This window comes from Labrus bergylta, chromosome 6, assembly GCF_963930695.1.
Source record: "Labrus bergylta chromosome 6, fLabBer1.1, whole genome shotgun sequence".
NCBI lineage: Eukaryota > Metazoa > Chordata > Actinopteri > Labriformes > Labridae > Labrus > Labrus bergylta.
In genome coordinates, this window is record NC_089200.1 from 110,001 (window position 1) to 131,306 (window position 21,306).

At 44.1% G+C, this 21,306-nt stretch overlaps 1 protein-coding gene across 1 annotated transcript in view; it reads left to right on the forward strand.

The window, feature by feature from the left end:
• plppr3b (phospholipid phosphatase related 3b) overlaps window positions 1-21,306 on the forward strand; it is a 44,962-nt gene that overhangs the window by 4,476 nt on the left and 19,180 nt on the right. Inside the window, exon 4 of the mRNA XM_065956365.1 lies at window positions 1-119. This exon is cut by the window's left edge and continues 8 nt beyond it. Within this exon, the coding sequence (XP_065812437.1) occupies window positions 1-119 (119 nt within the window). The remainder of the gene's footprint in view (window positions 120-21,306) is intronic.

Sequence of the window (21,306 nt, forward strand, 5' to 3'; positions counted from 1 at the left end):
GGTTGAAGGTCTGGTGTACTGCCTGCAGTCCAGACTGAAGCTCCGTAGACCTGAAGGGAGCATCAACGCAGGAGGCTGCAACTTCAACTCCTTCCTGAGGAGGACAGTGCGCTTCGTAGGTACGACTCCACAACACCTGCAACAACACCTGCATTTAACACCTGCATTTAACACCTGCAACAACACCTGTAACAACACCGGCAACAACACCTGCAACAACACCTGCAACAACACCTGCAATAACACCTGCAACAACACTTGCAAAAATACCTGCAACAACACCTGCATTTGACACCTGCAACAACACCTGCAACAACACTTGCAACAACACCTGCAACAACACCTGCATTTGACACCTATAACAACACCTGCAACAACACCTGCATTTAACACCTGCAACAACACCTGCAACAACACTTGCAACAACACCTGCAACAACACCTGCATTTGACACCTATAACAACACCTGCAACAACACCTGCATTTAACACCTGCAACAACACCTGCAACAACACCTGCATTTAACACCTGCAACAACACCTGTAAAGACACCTGCATTGAAACCTGCAACAACACTTGCAACAACACCTGTAACAACACCTGCAACAACACCTGCAACAAAACCTGAATTTAACACCTGCAACAACATCTGCATTTAACACCTGTAACAACACCTGCAACAACACCTGCAACAACACCTGCAACAACACCTGCATTTAACACCTGCAACAACACCTGCAACAACACCTGCATTTAACACCTGGAACAACACCTCCAACAACACCTGCATTTAACACCTGAAACAACACCTGCAACAACACCTGCATTTAACACCTGCAACAACACCTGCATTTAACACCTGTAACAACACCTGCAACAACACCTGCATTTAACACCTGGAACAACACCTCCAACAACACCTGCATTTAACACCTGAAACAACACCTGCAACAACACCTGCAACAAAACCTGAATTTAACACCTGCAACAACACCTGCAACAACACCTGCAACAACACCTGCATTTAACACCTGCAACAACACCTGTAACAACACCTGCATTTAACACCTCCAACAACACCTGCATTTAACACCTGCAACAACACCTGCAACAACACCTGCAACAACACCTGCAACAACACCTGCATTTAACACCTGCAACAACACCTGCAACAACACCTGCATTTAACACCTCCAACAACACCTGCATTTAACACCTGCAACAACACCTGCAACAACACCTGCATTTAACACCTCCAACAACACCTGCATTTAACACCTGCAACAACACCTGCAACAACACCTGCAACAAAACCTGAATTTAACACCTGCAACAACATCTGCATTTAACACCTGCAACAACACCTGCAACAACACCTGCAACAACACCTGCATTTAACACCTGCAACAACACCTGCAACAACACCTGCATTTAACACCTGGAACAACACCTCCAACAACACCTGCATTTAACACCTGAAACAACACCTGCAACAACACCTGCATTTAACACCTGCAACAACACCTGCATTTAACACCTGTAACAACACCTGCAACAACACCTGCATTTAACACCTGGAACAACACCTCCAACAACACCTGCATTTAACACCTGAAACAACACCTGCAACATCACCTGCATTTAACACCTGCATTTAACACCTGCAACAACACCTGCAACAACACCTGCAACAACACCTGCAACAACACCTGCATTTAACACCTGCAACAACACCTGTAACAACACCTGCAACAACACCTGCAATAACACCTGCAACAACACCTGCATTTAACACCTGCAACACCACCTGCATTTAACACCTGCAACAACACCTGCATTTAACACCTGTAACAACACCTGCAACAACACCTGCAACAACACCTGCATTTAACACATGCATTTAACACATGCATTTAACACCTGTAACAACACCTGTAACATCACCTGTAACAACACCTGTAACAACACCTGCAACAACATCTGCAACAACACCTGCAACAACACCTGCATTTAACACCTGCAACAACACCTGCAACAACACCTGCAACAACATCTGCAATAACACCTGCATTTAACACCTGCAACAACACCTGCAACAACACCTGTAACAACACTTGCAACAACACCTGCAACAACACCTGCATTTAACACCTGCAACAACACCTGCATTTAACACCTGTAACAACACCTGTAACAACACCTGCAACAACACCTGCAACAACACCTGCATTTAACACCTGCAACAACACCTGTAACAACACCTGCAACATCACCTGTAACAAGACCTGCAACAACATCTGCAATAACACCTGTATTTAACACCTGTAACAACACCTCCAACAACACCTGCATTTAAAACCTGTAACAACACTTGCAACAACACCTGTAACAACACTTGCAACAACACCTGCAACAACACCTGCATTTAACACCTGCAACAACACCTCCAACAACACCTGCATTTAACACCTGTAACAACACCTGCAACAACACCTGCAACAAAACCTGAATTTAACACCTGCAACAACATCTGCATTTAACACCTGTAACAACACCTGCAACAACACCTGCAACAACACCTGCATTTAACACCTGCAACAACACCTGCAACAACACCTGCATTTAACACCTGGAACAACACCTCCAACAACACCTGCATTTAACACCTGCATTTAACACCTGCAACAACACCTGCATTTAACACCTGTAACAACACCTGCAACAACACCTGCATTTAACACCTGGAACAACACCTCCAACAACACCTGCATTTACACCTGAAACAACACCTGCAACATCACCTGCATTTAACACCTGCATTTAACACCTGCAACAACACCTGCAACAACACCTGCAACAACACCTGCATTTAACACCTGCAACAACACCTGTAACAACACCTGCAACAACACCTGCAATAACACCTGCAACAACACCTGCATTTAACACCTGCATTTAACACCTGCAACACCACCTGCATTTAACACCTGCAACAACACCTGCATTTAACACCTGTAACAACACCTGCAACAACACCTGCAACAACACCTGCATTTAACACATGCATTTAACACATGCATTTAACACCTGTAACAACACCTGTAACATCACCTGTAACAACACCTGTAACAACACCTGCAACAACATCTGCAACAACACCTGCAACAACACCTGCATTTAACACCTGCAACAACACCTGCAACAACACCTGCAACAACACCTGCATTTAACACCTGCAACAACACCTGCAACAACACCTGTAACAACACCTGTAACAACACTTGCAACAACACCTGCAACAACACCTGCATTTAACACCTGCAACAACACCTGCATTTAACACCTGTAACAACACCTGTAACAACACCTGCAACAACACCTGCAACAACACCTGCATTTAACACCTGCAACAACACCTGCAACAACACCTGCATTTAACACCTGCAACAACACCTGCAACAACACTTGCAACAACACCTGCAACAACACCTGCATTTGACACCTATAACAACACCTGCAACAACACCTGCATTTAACACCTGCAACAACACCTGCAACAACACCTGCATTTAACACCTGCAACAACACCTGTAAAGACACCTGCATTGAAACCTGCAACAACACTTGCAACAACACCTGTAACAACACCTGCAACAACACCTGCAACAAAACCTGAATTTAACACCTGCAACAACATCTGCATTTAACACCTGTAACAACACCTGCAACAACACCTGCAACAACACCTGCAACAACACCTGCATTTAACACCTGCAACAACACCTGCAACAACACCTGCATTTAACACCTGGAACAACACCTCCAACAACACCTGCATTTAACACCTGAAACAACACCTGCAACAACACCTGCATTTAACACCTGCAACAACACCTGCATTTAACACCTGTAACAACACCTGCAACAACACCTGCATTTAACACCTGGAACAACACCTCCAACAACACCTGCATTTAACACCTGAAACAACACCTGCAACATCACCTGCATTTAACACCTGCATTTAACACCTGCAACAACACCTGCAACAACACCTGCAACAACACCTGCATTTAACACCTGCAACAACACCTGTAACAACACCTGCAACAACACCTGCAATAACACCTGCAACAACACCTGCATTTAACACCTGCAACACCACCTGCATTTAACACCTGCAACAACACCTGCATTTAACACCTGTAACAACACCTGCAACAACACCTGCAACAACACCTGCATTTAACACATGCATTTAACACATGCATTTAACACCTGTAACAACACCTGTAACATCACCTGTAACAACACCTGTAACAACACCTGCAACAACATCTGCAACAACACCTGCAACAACACCTGCATTTAACACCTGCAACAACACCTGCAACAACACCTGCAACAACATCTGCAATAACACCTGCATTTAACACCTGCAACAACACCTGCAACAACACCTGTAACAACACTTGCAACAACACCTGCAACAACACCTGCATTTAACACCTGCAACAACACCTGCATTTAACACCTGTAACAACACCTGTAACAACACCTGCAACAACACCTGCAACAACACCTGCATTTAACACCTGCAACAACACCTGTAACAACACCTGCAACATCACCTGTAACAAGACCTGCAACAACATCTGCAATAACACCTGTATTTAACACCTGTAACAACACCTCCAACAACACCTGCATTTAAAACCTGTAACAACACTTGCAACAACACCTGTAACAACACTTGCAACAACACCTGCAACAACACCTGCATTTAACACCTGCAACAACACCTCCAACAACACCTGCATTTAACACCTGTAACAACACCTGCAACAACACCTGCAACAAAACCTGAATTTAACACCTGCAACAACATCTGCATTTAACACCTGTAACAACACCTGCAACAACACCTGCAACAACACCTGCAACAACACCTGCATTTAACACCTGCAACAACACCTGCAACAACACCTGCATTTAACACCTGGAACAACACCTCCAACAACACCTGCATTTAACACCTGCATTTAACACCTGCAACAACACCTGCATTTAACACCTGTAACAACACCTGCAACAACACCTGCATTTAACACCTGGAACAACACCTCCAACAACACCTGCATTTAACACCTGAAACAACACCTGCAACATCACCTGCATTTAACACCTGCATTTAACACCTGCAACAACACCTGCAACAACACCTGCAACAACACCTGCATTTAACACCTGCAACAACACCTGTAACAACACCTGCAACAACACCTGCAATAACACCTGCAACAACACCTGCATTTAACACCTGCATTTAACACCTGCAACACCACCTGCATTTAACACCTGCAACAACACCTGCATTTAACACCTGTAACAACACCTGCAACAACACCTGCAACAACACCTGCATTTAACACATGCATTTAACACATGCATTTAACACCTGTAACAACACCTGTAACATCACCTGTAACAACACCTGTAACAACACCTGCAACAACATCTGCAACAACACCTGCAACAACACCTGCATTTAACACCTGCAACAACACCTGCAACAACACCTGCAACAACATCTGCAATAACACCTGCATTTAACACCTGCAACAACACCTGCAACAACACCTGTAACAACACTTGCAACAACACCTGCAACAACACCTGCATTTAACACCTGCAACAACACCTGCATTTAACACCTGTAACAACACCTGTAACAACACCTGCAACAACACCTGCAACAACACCTGCATTTAACACCTGCAACAACACCTGTAACAACACCTGCAACATCACCTGTAACAAGACCTGCAACAACATCTGCAATAACACCTGTATTTAACACCTGTAACAACACCTCCAACAACACCTGCATTTAACACCTGTAACAACACTTGCAACAACACCTGTAACAACACTTGCAACAACACCTGCAACAACACCTGCATTTAACACCTGCAACAACACCTCCAACAACACCTGCATTTAACACCTGTAACAACACCTGCAACAACACCTGCAACAACACCTGCATTTAACACCTGTAACAACACCTGTAACAACACCTGTAACAACAGCGGCAAAAACACCTGCATTTAACACCTGCAACAACACCTGCATTTAACACTTGTAACAACACCTGCAACAACACCTGTAACAACACCTGCAACAACACCTACAACAACACCTGCATTTAACACCTGCAACAACACCTGCATTTAACACCTGTAACAACACCTGCAACACCTGCAAGAACACCTGCATTTAACACCTGCATTTAACACATGCATTTCACATCTGTAACATCACCTGTAACAACACCTGCAACAACATCTGCAACAACACCTGCAACAACACCTGCAACAACACCTGCAACAACACCTACATTTAACACCTGCATTTAACACCTGCAACAACACCTGCATTTAACACCTGTAACAACACCTGCAACAACACCTGCATTTAACACCTGCAACAACACCTGTAACAACACCTGCAACAACATCTGCAATAAAACCTGTATTTAACACCTGTAACAACACCTCCAACAACACCTGCATTTAACACCTGTAACAACACCTGCAACAACACCTGTAACAACACTTGCAACAACACCTGCAACAACACCTGCATTTAACACCTGCATTTAACACCTGTAACAACACCTGTAACAACAGCGGCAAAAACACCTGCATTTAACACCTGCAACAACACCTGCATTTAACACTTGTAACAACACCTGCAACAACACCTGCATTTAACACTTGTAACAACACCTGCAACAACACCTGTAACAACACTTGCAACAACACCTGCAACAACACCTGCATTTAACACCTGCAACAACACCTGCATTTAACACCTGCAACAACACCTCCAACAACACCTGCAACAACACCTCCAACAACACCTGCATTTAACACCTGAAACAACACCTGTAACAACACCTGTAACAACACCTGCAACAACACCTGCATTTAACACCTGCAACAACACCTGCAACAACACCTGCAACAACACCTGCATTTAACACCTGCAACAACACCTGTAACAACACCTGCAACAACACCTGCATTTAACACCTGTAACAACACCTGCAACAACACCTGCATTTAACACATGCATTTAACACATGCATTTAACACCTGTAACAACACCTGTAACATCACCTGTAACATCACCTGTAACAACACCTGCAACAACACCTGCAACAACACCTGCAACAACACCTGCATTTAACACCTGCAACAACACCTGTAACAACACCTGCAACAACACCTGCAATAACACCTGCAACAACACCTGCATTTAACACCTGCATTTAACACCTGCAACACCACCTGCATTTAACACCTGCCACAACACCTGCATTTAACACCTGTAACAACACCTGCAACAACACCTGCATTTAACACATGCATTTAACACATGCATTTAACACCTGTAACAACACCTGTAACATCACCTGTAACAACACCTGTAACAACACCTGCAACAACATCTGCAACAACACCTGCAACAACACCTGCATTTAACACCTGCAACAACACCTGCAACAACACCTGCAACAACATCTGCAATAACACCTGCATTTAACACCTGCAACAACACCTGCAACAACACCTGTAACAACACTTGCAACAACACCTGCAACAACACCTGCATTTAACACCTGCAACAACACCTGCATTTAACACCTGTAACAACACCTGTAACAACACCTGCAACAACACCTGCAACAACACCTGCATTTAACACCTGCAACAACACCTGTAACAACACCTGCAACATCACCTGTAACAAGACCTGCAACAACATCTGCAATAACACCTGTATTTAACACCTGTAACAACACCTCCAACAACACCTGCATTTAACACCTGTAACAACACTTGCAACAACACCTGTAACAACACTTGCAACAACACCTGCAACAACACCTGCATTTAACACCTGCAACAACACCTCCAACAACACCTGCATTTAACACCTGTAACAACACCTGCAACAACACCTGCAACATCACCTGTAACAACACCTGCAAGAACACCTGCAAGAACACCTGCATTTAACACCTGCAACAACACCTGCATTTAACACCTGTAACAACACCTGTAACAACACCTGTAACAACAGCGGCAAAAACACCTGCATTTAACACCTGCAACAACACCTGCATTTAACACTTGTAACAACACCTGCAACAACACCTGTAACAACACCTGCAACAACACCTGCAACAACACCTGCATTTAACACCTGCAACAACACCTGCATTTAACACCTGCAACAACACCTGCATTTAACACCTGTAACAACACCTGCAACACCTGCAAGAACACCTGCATTTAACACCTGCATTTAACACATGCATTTCACATCTGTAACATCACCTGTAACAACACCTGCAACAACATCTGCAACAACACCTGCAACAACACCTGCAACAACACCTGCAACACCTGCAAGAACACCTGCATTTAACACCTGCATTTAACACCTGCAACAACACCTGCATTTAACACCTGTAACAACACCTGCAACAACACCTGCATTTAACACCTGCAACAACACCTGTAACAACACCTGCAACAACATCTGCAATAAAACCTGTATTTAACACCTGTAACAACACCTCCAACAACACCTGCATTTAACACCTGTAACAACACCTGCAACAACACCTGTAACAACACTTGCAACAACACCTGCAACAACACCTGCATTTAACACCTGCAACAACACCTGCATTTAACACCTGTAACAACACCTGTAACAACAGCGGCAAAAACACCTGCATTTAACACCTGCAACAACACCTGCATTTAACACTTGTAACAACACCTGCAACAACACCTATAACAACACCTGCAACGACACCTGCAACAACACCTGCATTTAACACCTGCAACAACACCTGCATTTAACACCTGCAACAACACCTGCATTTAACACCTGCAACAACACCTGCATTTAACACCTGTAACAACACCTCCAACAACACCTGCATTTAACACCTGTAACAACACCTGCAACAACACCTGTAACAACACTTGCAACAACACCTGCAACAACACCTGCATTTAACACCTGCAACAACACCTGCATTTAACACCTGTAACAACACCTGTAACAACAGCGGCAAAAACACCTGCATTTAACACCTGCAACAACACCTGCATTTAACACTTGTAACAACACCTGCAACAACACCTGCATTTAACACTTGTAACAACACCTGCAACAACACCTGTAACAACACCTGCAACAACACCTGTAACAAGACCTGCAACAACATCTGCAATAACACCTGTATTTAACACCTGTAACAACACCTCCAACAACACCTGCATTTAACACCTGTAACAACACCTGCAACAACACCTGTAGCAACACTTGCAACAACACCTGCAACAACACCTGCATTTAACACCTGCAACAACACCTCCAACAACACCTGCAACAACACCTGCAACATCACCTGTAACAACACCTGCAACAACACCTGCATTTAACACCTGCAACAACACCTGCATTTAACACCTGTAACAACACCTCCAACAACACCTGCATTTAACACCTGTAACAACACCTGCAACAACACCTGTAACAACACTTGCAACAACACCTGCAACAACACCTGCATTTAACACCTGCAACAACACCTGCATTTAACACCTGTAACAACACCTGTAACAACAGCGGCAAAAACACCTGCATTTAACACCTGCAACAACACCTGCATTTAACACTTGTAACAACACCTGCAACAACACCTGCATTTAACACTTGTAACAACACCTGCAACAACACCTGTAACAACACCTGCAACAACACCTGTAACAAGACCTGCAACAACATCTGCAATAACACCTGTATTTAACACCTGTAACAACACCTCCAACAACACCTGCATTTAACACCTGTAACAACACCTGCAACAACACCTGTAGCAACACTTGCAACAACACCTGCAACAACACCTGCATTTAACACCTGCAACAACACCTCCAACAACACCTGCAACAACACCTGCAACATCACCTGTAACAACACCTGCAACAACACCTGTAACAACAGCGGCAAAAACACCTGCATTTAACACCTGCAACAACACCTGCATTTAACACTTGTAACAACACCTGCAACAACACCTGTAACAACACCTGCAACAACACCTGCAACAACACCTGCATTTAACACCTGTAACAATACCTGCAACAACACCTGCAACAACACCTGCATTTAACACCTGCAACAACACCTGTAACAACACCTGCAACATCACCTGTAACAACACCTGCAACAACACCTGTAACAACAGCTGCAACAACACCTGCAACAACACCTGCAACAACACCTGCAACAACGCCTGCATTTAACACCTGCAACAACACCTGCAACAACACCTGTAAGAACACCTGCAACAACACCTGCAACAACACCTGCAACAACACCTGCATTTAACACCTGCATTTAACACCTGCAACAACACCTGCATTTAACACCTGTAACAACACCTGCAACAACACCTGCATTTAACACCTGCAACAACACCTGTAACAACACCTCCAACAACATCTGCAATAAAACCTGTATTTAACACCTGTAACAACACCTCCAACAACACCTGCATTTAACACCTGTAACAACACCTGCAACAACACCTGTAACAACACTTGCAACAACACCTGCAACAACACCTGCATTTAACACCTGCAACAACACCTGCATTTAACACCTGTAACAACACCTGTAACAACAGCGGCAAAAACACCTGCATTTAACACCTGCAACAACACCTGCATTTAACACTTGTAACAACACCTGCAACAACACCTGCATTTAACACTTGTAACAACACCTGCAACAACACCTGTAACAACACCTGCAACAACACCTGTAACAAGACCTGCAACAACACTTGCAACAACACTTGCAACAACACCTGCAACAACACCTGCAACAACACCTGCAACAACACCTGCAACAACACCTGTAACAACAGCGGCAAAAACACCTGCATTTAACACCTGCAACAACACCTGCATTTAACACTTGTAACAACACCTGCAACAACACCTGTAACAACACCTGCAACAACACCTGCATTTAACACCTGTAACAACACCTGCAACAACATCTGCAACAACACCTGCAACAACACCTGCATTTAACACCTGCAACAACACCTGTAACAACACCTGCAACATCACCTGTAACAACACCTGCAACAACACCTGCAACAACACCTGTAACAACACCTGCAACAACACCTGCAACAACACCTGCAACAACGCCTGCATTTAACACCTGCAACAACACCTGCAACAACACCTGCAACAACACCTGCAACAACACCTGCATTTAACACCTGTAACAACACCTGCAACAACACCTGCATTTAACACCTGCAACAACACCTGTAACAACACCTCCAACAACATCTGCAATAAAACCTGTATTTAACACCTGTAACAACACCTCCAACAACACCTGCATTTAACACCTGTAACAACACCTGCAACAACACCTGCAACAACACCTGTAACAACACCTGCAACAACACCTGCAACAACACCTGCAACAACACCTGCATTTAACACCTGCAACAACACCTGTAAGAACACCTGCAACAACACCTGCAACAACACCTGCATTTAACACCTGTAACAACACCTGCAACAACACCTGCATTTAACACCTGCAACAACACCTGTAACAACACCTCCAACAACATCTGCAATAAAACCTGTATTTAACACCTGTAACAACACCTCCAACAACACCTGCATTTAACACCTGTAACAACACCTGCAACAACACCTGTAACAACACTTGCAACAACACCTCCAACAACACCTGCATTTAACACCTGTAACAACACCTGCAACAACACCTGCAACATCACCTGTAACAACACCTGCAACAACACCTGCAAGAACACCTGCATTTAACACCTGCAACAACACCTGCATTTAACACCTGTAACAACACCTGTAACAACACCTGTAACAACAGCGGCAAAAACACCTGCATTTAACACCTGCAACAACACCTGCATTTAACACTTGTAACAACACCTGCAACAACACCTGTAACAACACCTGCAACAACACCTGCAACAACACCTGCATTTAACACCTGCAACAACACCTGCATTTAACACCTGCAACAACACCTGCATTTAACACCTGTAACAACACCTGCAACACCTGCAAGAACACCTGCATTTAACACCTGCATTTAACACATGCATTTCACATCTGTAACATCACCTGTAACAACACCTGCAACAACATCTGCAACAACACCTGCAACAACACCTGCAACAACACCTGCAACACCTGCAAGAACACCTGCATTTAACACCTGCATTTAACACCTGCAACAACACCTGCATTTAACACCTGTAACAACACCTGCAACAACACCTGCATTTAACACCTGCAACAACACCTGTAACAACACCTGCAACAACATCTGCAATAAAACCTGTATTTAACACCTGTAACAACACCTCCAACAACACCTGCATTTAACACCTGTAACAACACCTGCAACAACACCTGTAACAACACTTGCAACAACACCTGCAACAACACCTGCATTTAACACCTGCAACAACACCTGCATTTAACACCTGTAACAACACCTGTAACAACAGCGGCAAAAACACCTGCATTTAACACCTGCAACAACACCTGCATTTAACACTTGTAACAACACCTGCAACAACACCTATAACAACACCTGCAACGACACCTGCAACAACACCTGCATTTAACACCTGCAACAACACCTGCATTTAACACCTGCAACAACACCTGCATTTAACACCTGCAACAACACCTGCATTTAACACCTGTAACAACACCTCCAACAACACCTGCATTTAACACCTGTAACAACACCTGCAACAACACCTGTAACAACACTTGCAACAACACCTGCAACAACACCTGCATTTAACACCTGCAACAACACCTGCATTTAACACCTGTAACAACACCTGTAACAACAGCGGCAAAAACACCTGCATTTAACACCTGCAACAACACCTGCATTTAACACTTGTAACAACACCTGCAACAACACCTGCATTTAACACTTGTAACAACACCTGCAACAACACCTGTAACAACACCTGCAACAACACCTGTAACAAGACCTGCAACAACATCTGCAATAACACCTGTATTTAACACCTGTAACAACACCTCCAACAACACCTGCATTTAACACCTGTAACAACACCTGCAACAACACCTGTAGCAACACTTGCAACAACACCTGCAACAACACCTGCATTTAACACCTGCAACAACACCTCCAACAACACCTGCAACAACACCTGCAACATCACCTGTAACAACACCTGCAACAACACCTGCATTTAACACCTGCAACAACACCTGCATTTAACACCTGTAACAACACCTCCAACAACACCTGCATTTAACACCTGTAACAACACCTGCAACAACACCTGTAACAACACTTGCAACAACACCTGCAACAACACCTGCATTTAACACCTGCAACAACACCTGCATTTAACACCTGTAACAACACCTGTAACAACAGCGGCAAAAACACCTGCATTTAACACCTGCAACAACACCTGCATTTAACACTTGTAACAACACCTGCAACAACACCTGCATTTAACACTTGTAACAACACCTGCAACAACACCTGTAACAACACCTGCAACAACACCTGTAACAAGACCTGCAACAACATCTGCAATAACACCTGTATTTAACACCTGTAACAACACCTCCAACAACACCTGCATTTAACACCTGTAACAACACCTGCAACAACACCTGTAGCAACACTTGCAACAACACCTGCAACAACACCTGCATTTAACACCTGCAACAACACCTCCAACAACACCTGCAACAACACCTGCAACATCACCTGTAACAACACCTGCAACAACACCTGTAACAACAGCGGCAAAAACACCTGCATTTAACACCTGCAACAACACCTGCATTTAACACTTGTAACAACACCTGCAACAACACCTGTAACAACACCTGCAACAACACCTGCAACAACACCTGCATTTAACACCTGTAACAATACCTGCAACAACACCTGCAACAACACCTGCATTTAACACCTGCAACAACACCTGTAACAACACCTGCAACATCACCTGTAACAACACCTGCAACAACACCTGTAACAACAGCTGCAACAACACCTGCAACAACACCTGCAACAACACCTGCAACAACGCCTGCATTTAACACCTGCAACAACACCTGCAACAACACCTGTAAGAACACCTGCAACAACACCTGCAACAACACCTGCAACAACACCTGCATTTAACACCTGCATTTAACACCTGCAACAACACCTGCATTTAACACCTGTAACAACACCTGCAACAACACCTGCATTTAACACCTGCAACAACACCTGTAACAACACCTCCAACAACATCTGCAATAAAACCTGTATTTAACACCTGTAACAACACCTCCAACAACACCTGCATTTAACACCTGTAACAACACCTGCAACAACACCTGTAACAACACTTGCAACAACACCTGCAACAACACCTGCATTTAACACCTGCAACAACACCTGCATTTAACACCTGTAACAACACCTGTAACAACAGCGGCAAAAACACCTGCATTTAACACCTGCAACAACACCTGCATTTAACACTTGTAACAACACCTGCAACAACACCTGCATTTAACACTTGTAACAACACCTGCAACAACACCTGTAACAACACCTGCAACAACACCTGTAACAAGACCTGCAACAACACTTGCAACAACACTTGCAACAACACCTGCAACAACACCTGCAACAACACCTGCAACAACACCTGCAACAACACCTGTAACAACAGCGGCAAAAACACCTGCATTTAACACCTGCAACAACACCTGCATTTAACACTTGTAACAACACCTGCAACAACACCTGTAACAACACCTGCAACAACACCTGCATTTAACACCTGTAACAACACCTGCAACAACATCTGCAACAACACCTGCAACAACACCTGCATTTAACACCTGCAACAACACCTGTAACAACACCTGCAACATCACCTGTAACAACACCTGCAACAACACCTGCAACAACACCTGTAACAACACCTGCAACAACACCTGCAACAACACCTGCAACAACGCCTGCATTTAACACCTGCAACAACACCTGCAACAACACCTGCAACAACACCTGCAACAACACCTGCATTTAACACCTGTAACAACACCTGCAACAACACCTGCATTTAACACCTGCAACAACACCTGTAACAACACCTCCAACAACATCTGCAATAAAACCTGTATTTAACACCTGTAACAACACCTCCAACAACACCTGCATTTAACACCTGTAACAACACCTGCAACAACACCTGCAACAACACCTGTAACAACACCTGCAACAACACCTGCAACAACACCTGCAACAACACCTGCATTTAACACCTGCAACAACACCTGTAAGAACACCTGCAACAACACCTGCAACAACACCTGCATTTAACACCTGTAACAACACCTGCAACAACACCTGCATTTAACACCTGCAACAACACCTGTAACAACACCTCCAACAACATCTGCAATAAAACCTGTATTTAACACCTGTAACAACACCTCCAACAACACCTGCATTTAACACCTGTAACAACACCTGCAACAACACCTGTAACAACACTTGCAACAACACCTGCAACAACACCTGCATTTAACACCTGCAACAACACCTGCATTTAACACCTTTAACAACACCTGTAACAACAGCGGCAAAAACACCTGCATTTAACACCTGCAACAACACCTGCATTTAACACTTGTAACAACACCTGCAACAACACCTGCATTTAACACTTGTAACAACACCTGCAACACCACCTGTAACAACACCTGCAACAACACCTGTAACAAGACCTGCAACAACATCTGCAATAACACCTGTATTTAACACCTGTAACAACACCTCCAACAACACCTGCATTTAACACCTGTAACAACACCTGCAACAACACTTGCAACAACACTTGCAACAACACCTGCAACAACACCTGCAACAACACCTGCAACAACACCTGCATTTAACACCTGCAACAACACCTCCAACAACACCTGCATTTAACACCTGCAACAACACCTCCAACAACACCTGCATTTAACACCTGTAACAACACCTGCAACAACACCTGCAACAACGCCTGCATTTAACACCTGCAACAACACCTGCAACAACGCCTGCATTTAACACCTGTAACAACAGCGGCAAAAACACCTGCATTTAACACCTGCAACAACACCTGCATTTAACACTTGTAACAACACCTGCAACAACACCTGTAACAACACCTGCAACAACACCTGTAACAACACCTGCAACATCACCTGTAACAACACCTGCAACAACACCTGCAACAACACCTGTAACAACACCTGCAACAACACCTGCAACAACATCTGCAATAACACCTGTATTTAACACCTGTAACAACACCTCCAACAACACCTGCATTTAACACCTGTAACAACACCTGCAACAACACCTGTAGCAACACTTGCAACAACACCTGCAACAACACCTGCATTTAACACCTGCAACAACACCTCCAACAACACCTGCAACAACACCTGCAACATCACCTGTAACAACACCTGCAACAACACCTGTAACAACAGCGGCAAAAACACCTGCATTTAACACCTGCAACAACACCTGCATTTAACACTTGTAACAACACCTGCAACAACACCTGTAACAACACCTGCAACAACACCTGCAACAACACCTGCATTTAACACCTGTAACAATACCTGCAACAACACCTGCAACAACACCTGCATTTAACACCTGCAACAACACCTGTAACAACACCTGCAACATCACCTGTAACAACACCTGCAACAACACCTGTAACAACAGCTGCAACAACACCTGCAACAACACCTGCAACAACACCTGCAACAACGCCTGCATTTAACACCTGCAACAACACCTGCAACAACACCTGTAAGAACACCTGCAACAACACCTGCAACAACACCTGCAACAACACCTGCATTTAACACCTGCATTTAACACCTGCAACAACACCTGCATTTAACACCTGTAACAACACCTGCAACAACACCTGCATTTAACACCTGCAACAACACCTGTAACAACACCTCCAACAACATCTGCAATAAAACCTGTATTTAACACCTGTAACAACACCTCCAACAACACCTGCATTTAACACCTGTAACAACACCTGCAACAACACCTGTAACAACACTTGCAACAACACCTGCAACAACACCTGCATTTAACACCTGCAACAACACCTGCATTTAACACCTGTAACAACACCTGTAACAACAGCGGCAAAAACACCTGCATTTAACACCTGCAACAACACCTGCATTTAACACTTGTAACAACACCTGCAACAACACCTGCATTTAACACTTGTAACAACACCTGCAACAACACCTGTAACAACACCTGCAACAACACCTGTAACAAGACCTGCAACAACACTTGCAACAACACCTGCAACAACACCTGCAACAACACCTGCAACAACACCTGCAACAACACCTGTAACAACAGCGGCAAAAACACCTGCATTTAACACCTGCAACAACACCTGCATTTAACACTTGTAACAACACCTGCAACAACACCTGTAACAACACCTGCAACAACACCTGCATTTAACACCTGTAACAACACCTGCAACAACATCTGCAACAACACCTGCAACAACACCTGCATTTAACACCTGCAACAACACCTGTAACAACACCTGCAACATCACCTGTAACAACACCTGCAACAACACCTGCAACAACACCTGTAACAACACCTGCAACAACACCTGCAACAACACCTGCAACAACGCCTGCATTTAACACCTGCAACAACACCTGCAACAACACCTGCAACAACACCTGCAACAACACCTGCATTTAACACCTGTAACAACACCTGCAACAACACCTGCATTTAACACCTGCAACAACACCTGTAACAACACCTCCAACAACATCTGCAATAAAACCTGTATTTAACACCTGTAACAACACCTCCAACAACACCTGCATTTAACACCTGTAACAACACCTGCAACAACACCTGCAACAACACCTGTAACAACACCTGCAACAACACCTGCAGCAACACCTGCAACAACACCTGCATTTAACACCTGCAACAACACCTGTAAGAACACCTGCAACAACACCTGCAACAACACCTGCATTTAACACCTGTAACAACACCTGCAACAACACCTGCATTTAACACCTGCAACAACACCTGTAACAACACCTCCAACAACATCTGCAATAAAACCTGTATTTAACACCTGTAACAACACCTCCAACAACACCTGCATTTAACACCTGTAACAACACCTGCAACAACACCTGTAACAACACTTGCAACAACACCTGCAACAACACCTGCATTTAACACCTGCAACAACACCTGCATTTAACACCTTTAACAACACCTGTAACAACAGCGGCAAAAACACCTGCATTTAACACCTGCAACAACACCTGCATTTAACACTTGTAACAACACCTGCAACAACACCTGCATTTAACACTTGTAACAACACCTGCAACACCACCTGTAACAACACCTGCAACAACACCTGTAACAAGACCTGCAACAACATCTGCAATAACACCTGTATTTAACACCTGTAACAACACCTCCAACAACACCTGCATTTAACACCTGTAACAACACCTGCAACAACACTTGCAACAACACTTGCAACAACACCTGCAACAACACCTGCAACAACACCTGCATTTAACACCTGCAACAACACCTCCAACAACACCTGCATTTAACACCTGCAACAACACCTCCAACAACACCTGCATTTAACACCTGTAACAACACCTGCAACAACACCTGCAACAACGCCTGCATTTAACACCTGCAACAACACCTGCAACAACGCCTGCAACAACGCCTGCATTTAACACCTGTAACAACAGCGGCAAAAACACCTGCATTTAACACCTGCAACAACACCTGCATTTAACACTTGTAACAACACCTGCAACAACACCTGTAACAACACCTGCAACAACACCTGCATTTAACACCTGTAACAACACCTGCAACAACATCTGCAACAACACCTGCAACAACACCTGCATTTAACACCTGCAACAACACCTGTAACAACACCTGCAACATCACCTGTAACAACACCTGCAACAACACCTGCAACAACACCTGTAACAACACCTGCAACAACACCTGCAACAACACCTGCAACAACGCCTGCATTTAACACCTGCAACAACACCTGCAACAACACCTGCAACAACACCTGCAACAACACCTGCATTTAACACCTGTAACAACACCTGCAACAACACCTGCATTTAACACCTGCAACAACACCTGTAACAACACCTCCAACAACATCTGCAATAAAACCTGTATTTAACACCTGTAACAACACCTCCAACAACACCTGCATTTAACACCTGTAACAACACCTGCAACAACACCTGCAACAACACCTGTAACAACACCTGCAACAACACCTGCAGCAACACCTGCAACAACACCTGCATTTAACACCTGCAACAACACCTGTAAGAACACCTGCAACAACACCTGCAACAACACCTGCATTTAACACCTGTAACAACACCTGCAACAACACCTGCATTTAACACCTGCAACAACACCTGTAACAACACCTCCAACAACATCTGCAATAAAACCTGTATTTAACACCTGTAACAACACCTCCAACAACACCTGCATTTAACACCTGTAACAACACCTGCAACAACACCTGTAACAACACTTGCAACAACACCTGCAACAACACCTGCATTTAACACCTGCAACAACACCTGCATTTAACACCTTTAACAACACCTGTAACAACAGCGGCAAAAACACCTGCATTTAACACCTGCAACAACACCTGCATTTAACACTTGTAACAACACCTGCAACAACACCTGCATTTAACACTTGTAACAACACCTGCAACACCACCTGTAACAACACCTGCAACAACACCTGTAACAAGACCTGCAACAACATCTGCAATAACACCTGTATTTAACACCTGTAACAACACCTCCAACAACACCTGCATTTAACACCTGTAACAACACCTGCAACAACACCTGTAGCAACACTTGCAACAACACCTGCAACAACACCTGCATTTAACACCTGCAACAACACCTCCAACAACACCTGCAACAACACCTGCAACATCACCTGTAACAACACCTGCAACAACACCTGTAACAACAGCGGCAAAAACACCTGCATTTAACACCTGCAACAACACCTGCATTTAACACTTGTAACAACACCTGCAACAACACCTGTAACAACACCTGCAACAACACCTGCAACAACACCTGCATTTAACACCTGTAACAACACCTGCAACAACACCTGCAACAACACCTGCATTTAACACCTGCAACAACACCTGTAACAACACCTGCAACATCACCTGTAACAACACCTGTAACAACACCTGCAACAACACCTGCAACAACACCTGTAACAACACCTGCAACAACACCTGCAACAACACCTGCAACAACACCTGCAACAACGCCTGCATTTAACACCTGCAACAACACCTGCAACAACACCTGTAAGAACACCTGCAACAACACCTGCAACAACACCTGCATTTAACACCTGCATTTAACACCTGCAACAACACCTGCATTTAACACCTGTAACAACACCTGCAACAACACCTGCATTTAACACCTGCAACAACACCTGTAACAACACCTCCAACAACATCTGCAATAAAACCTGTATTTAACACCTGTAACAACACCTCCAACAACACCTGCATTTAACACCTGTAACAACACCTGCAACAACACCTGTAACAACACTTGCAACAACACCTGCAACAACACCTGCATTTAACACCTGCAACAACACCTGCATTTAACACCTGTAACAACACCTGTAACAACAGCGGCAAAAACACCTGCATTTAACACCTGCAACAACACCTGTAACAACACTTGCAACAACACCTGCAACAACACCTGTAACAACACCTGCAACAACACCTGCATTTAACACCTGCAACAACACCTGCATTTAACACTTGTAACAACACCTGCAACAACACCTGCATTTAACACTTGTAACAACACCTGCAACAACACCTGTAACAACACCTGCAACAACACCTGTAACAACACCTGCAACAACACCTGTAACAAGACCTGCAACAAC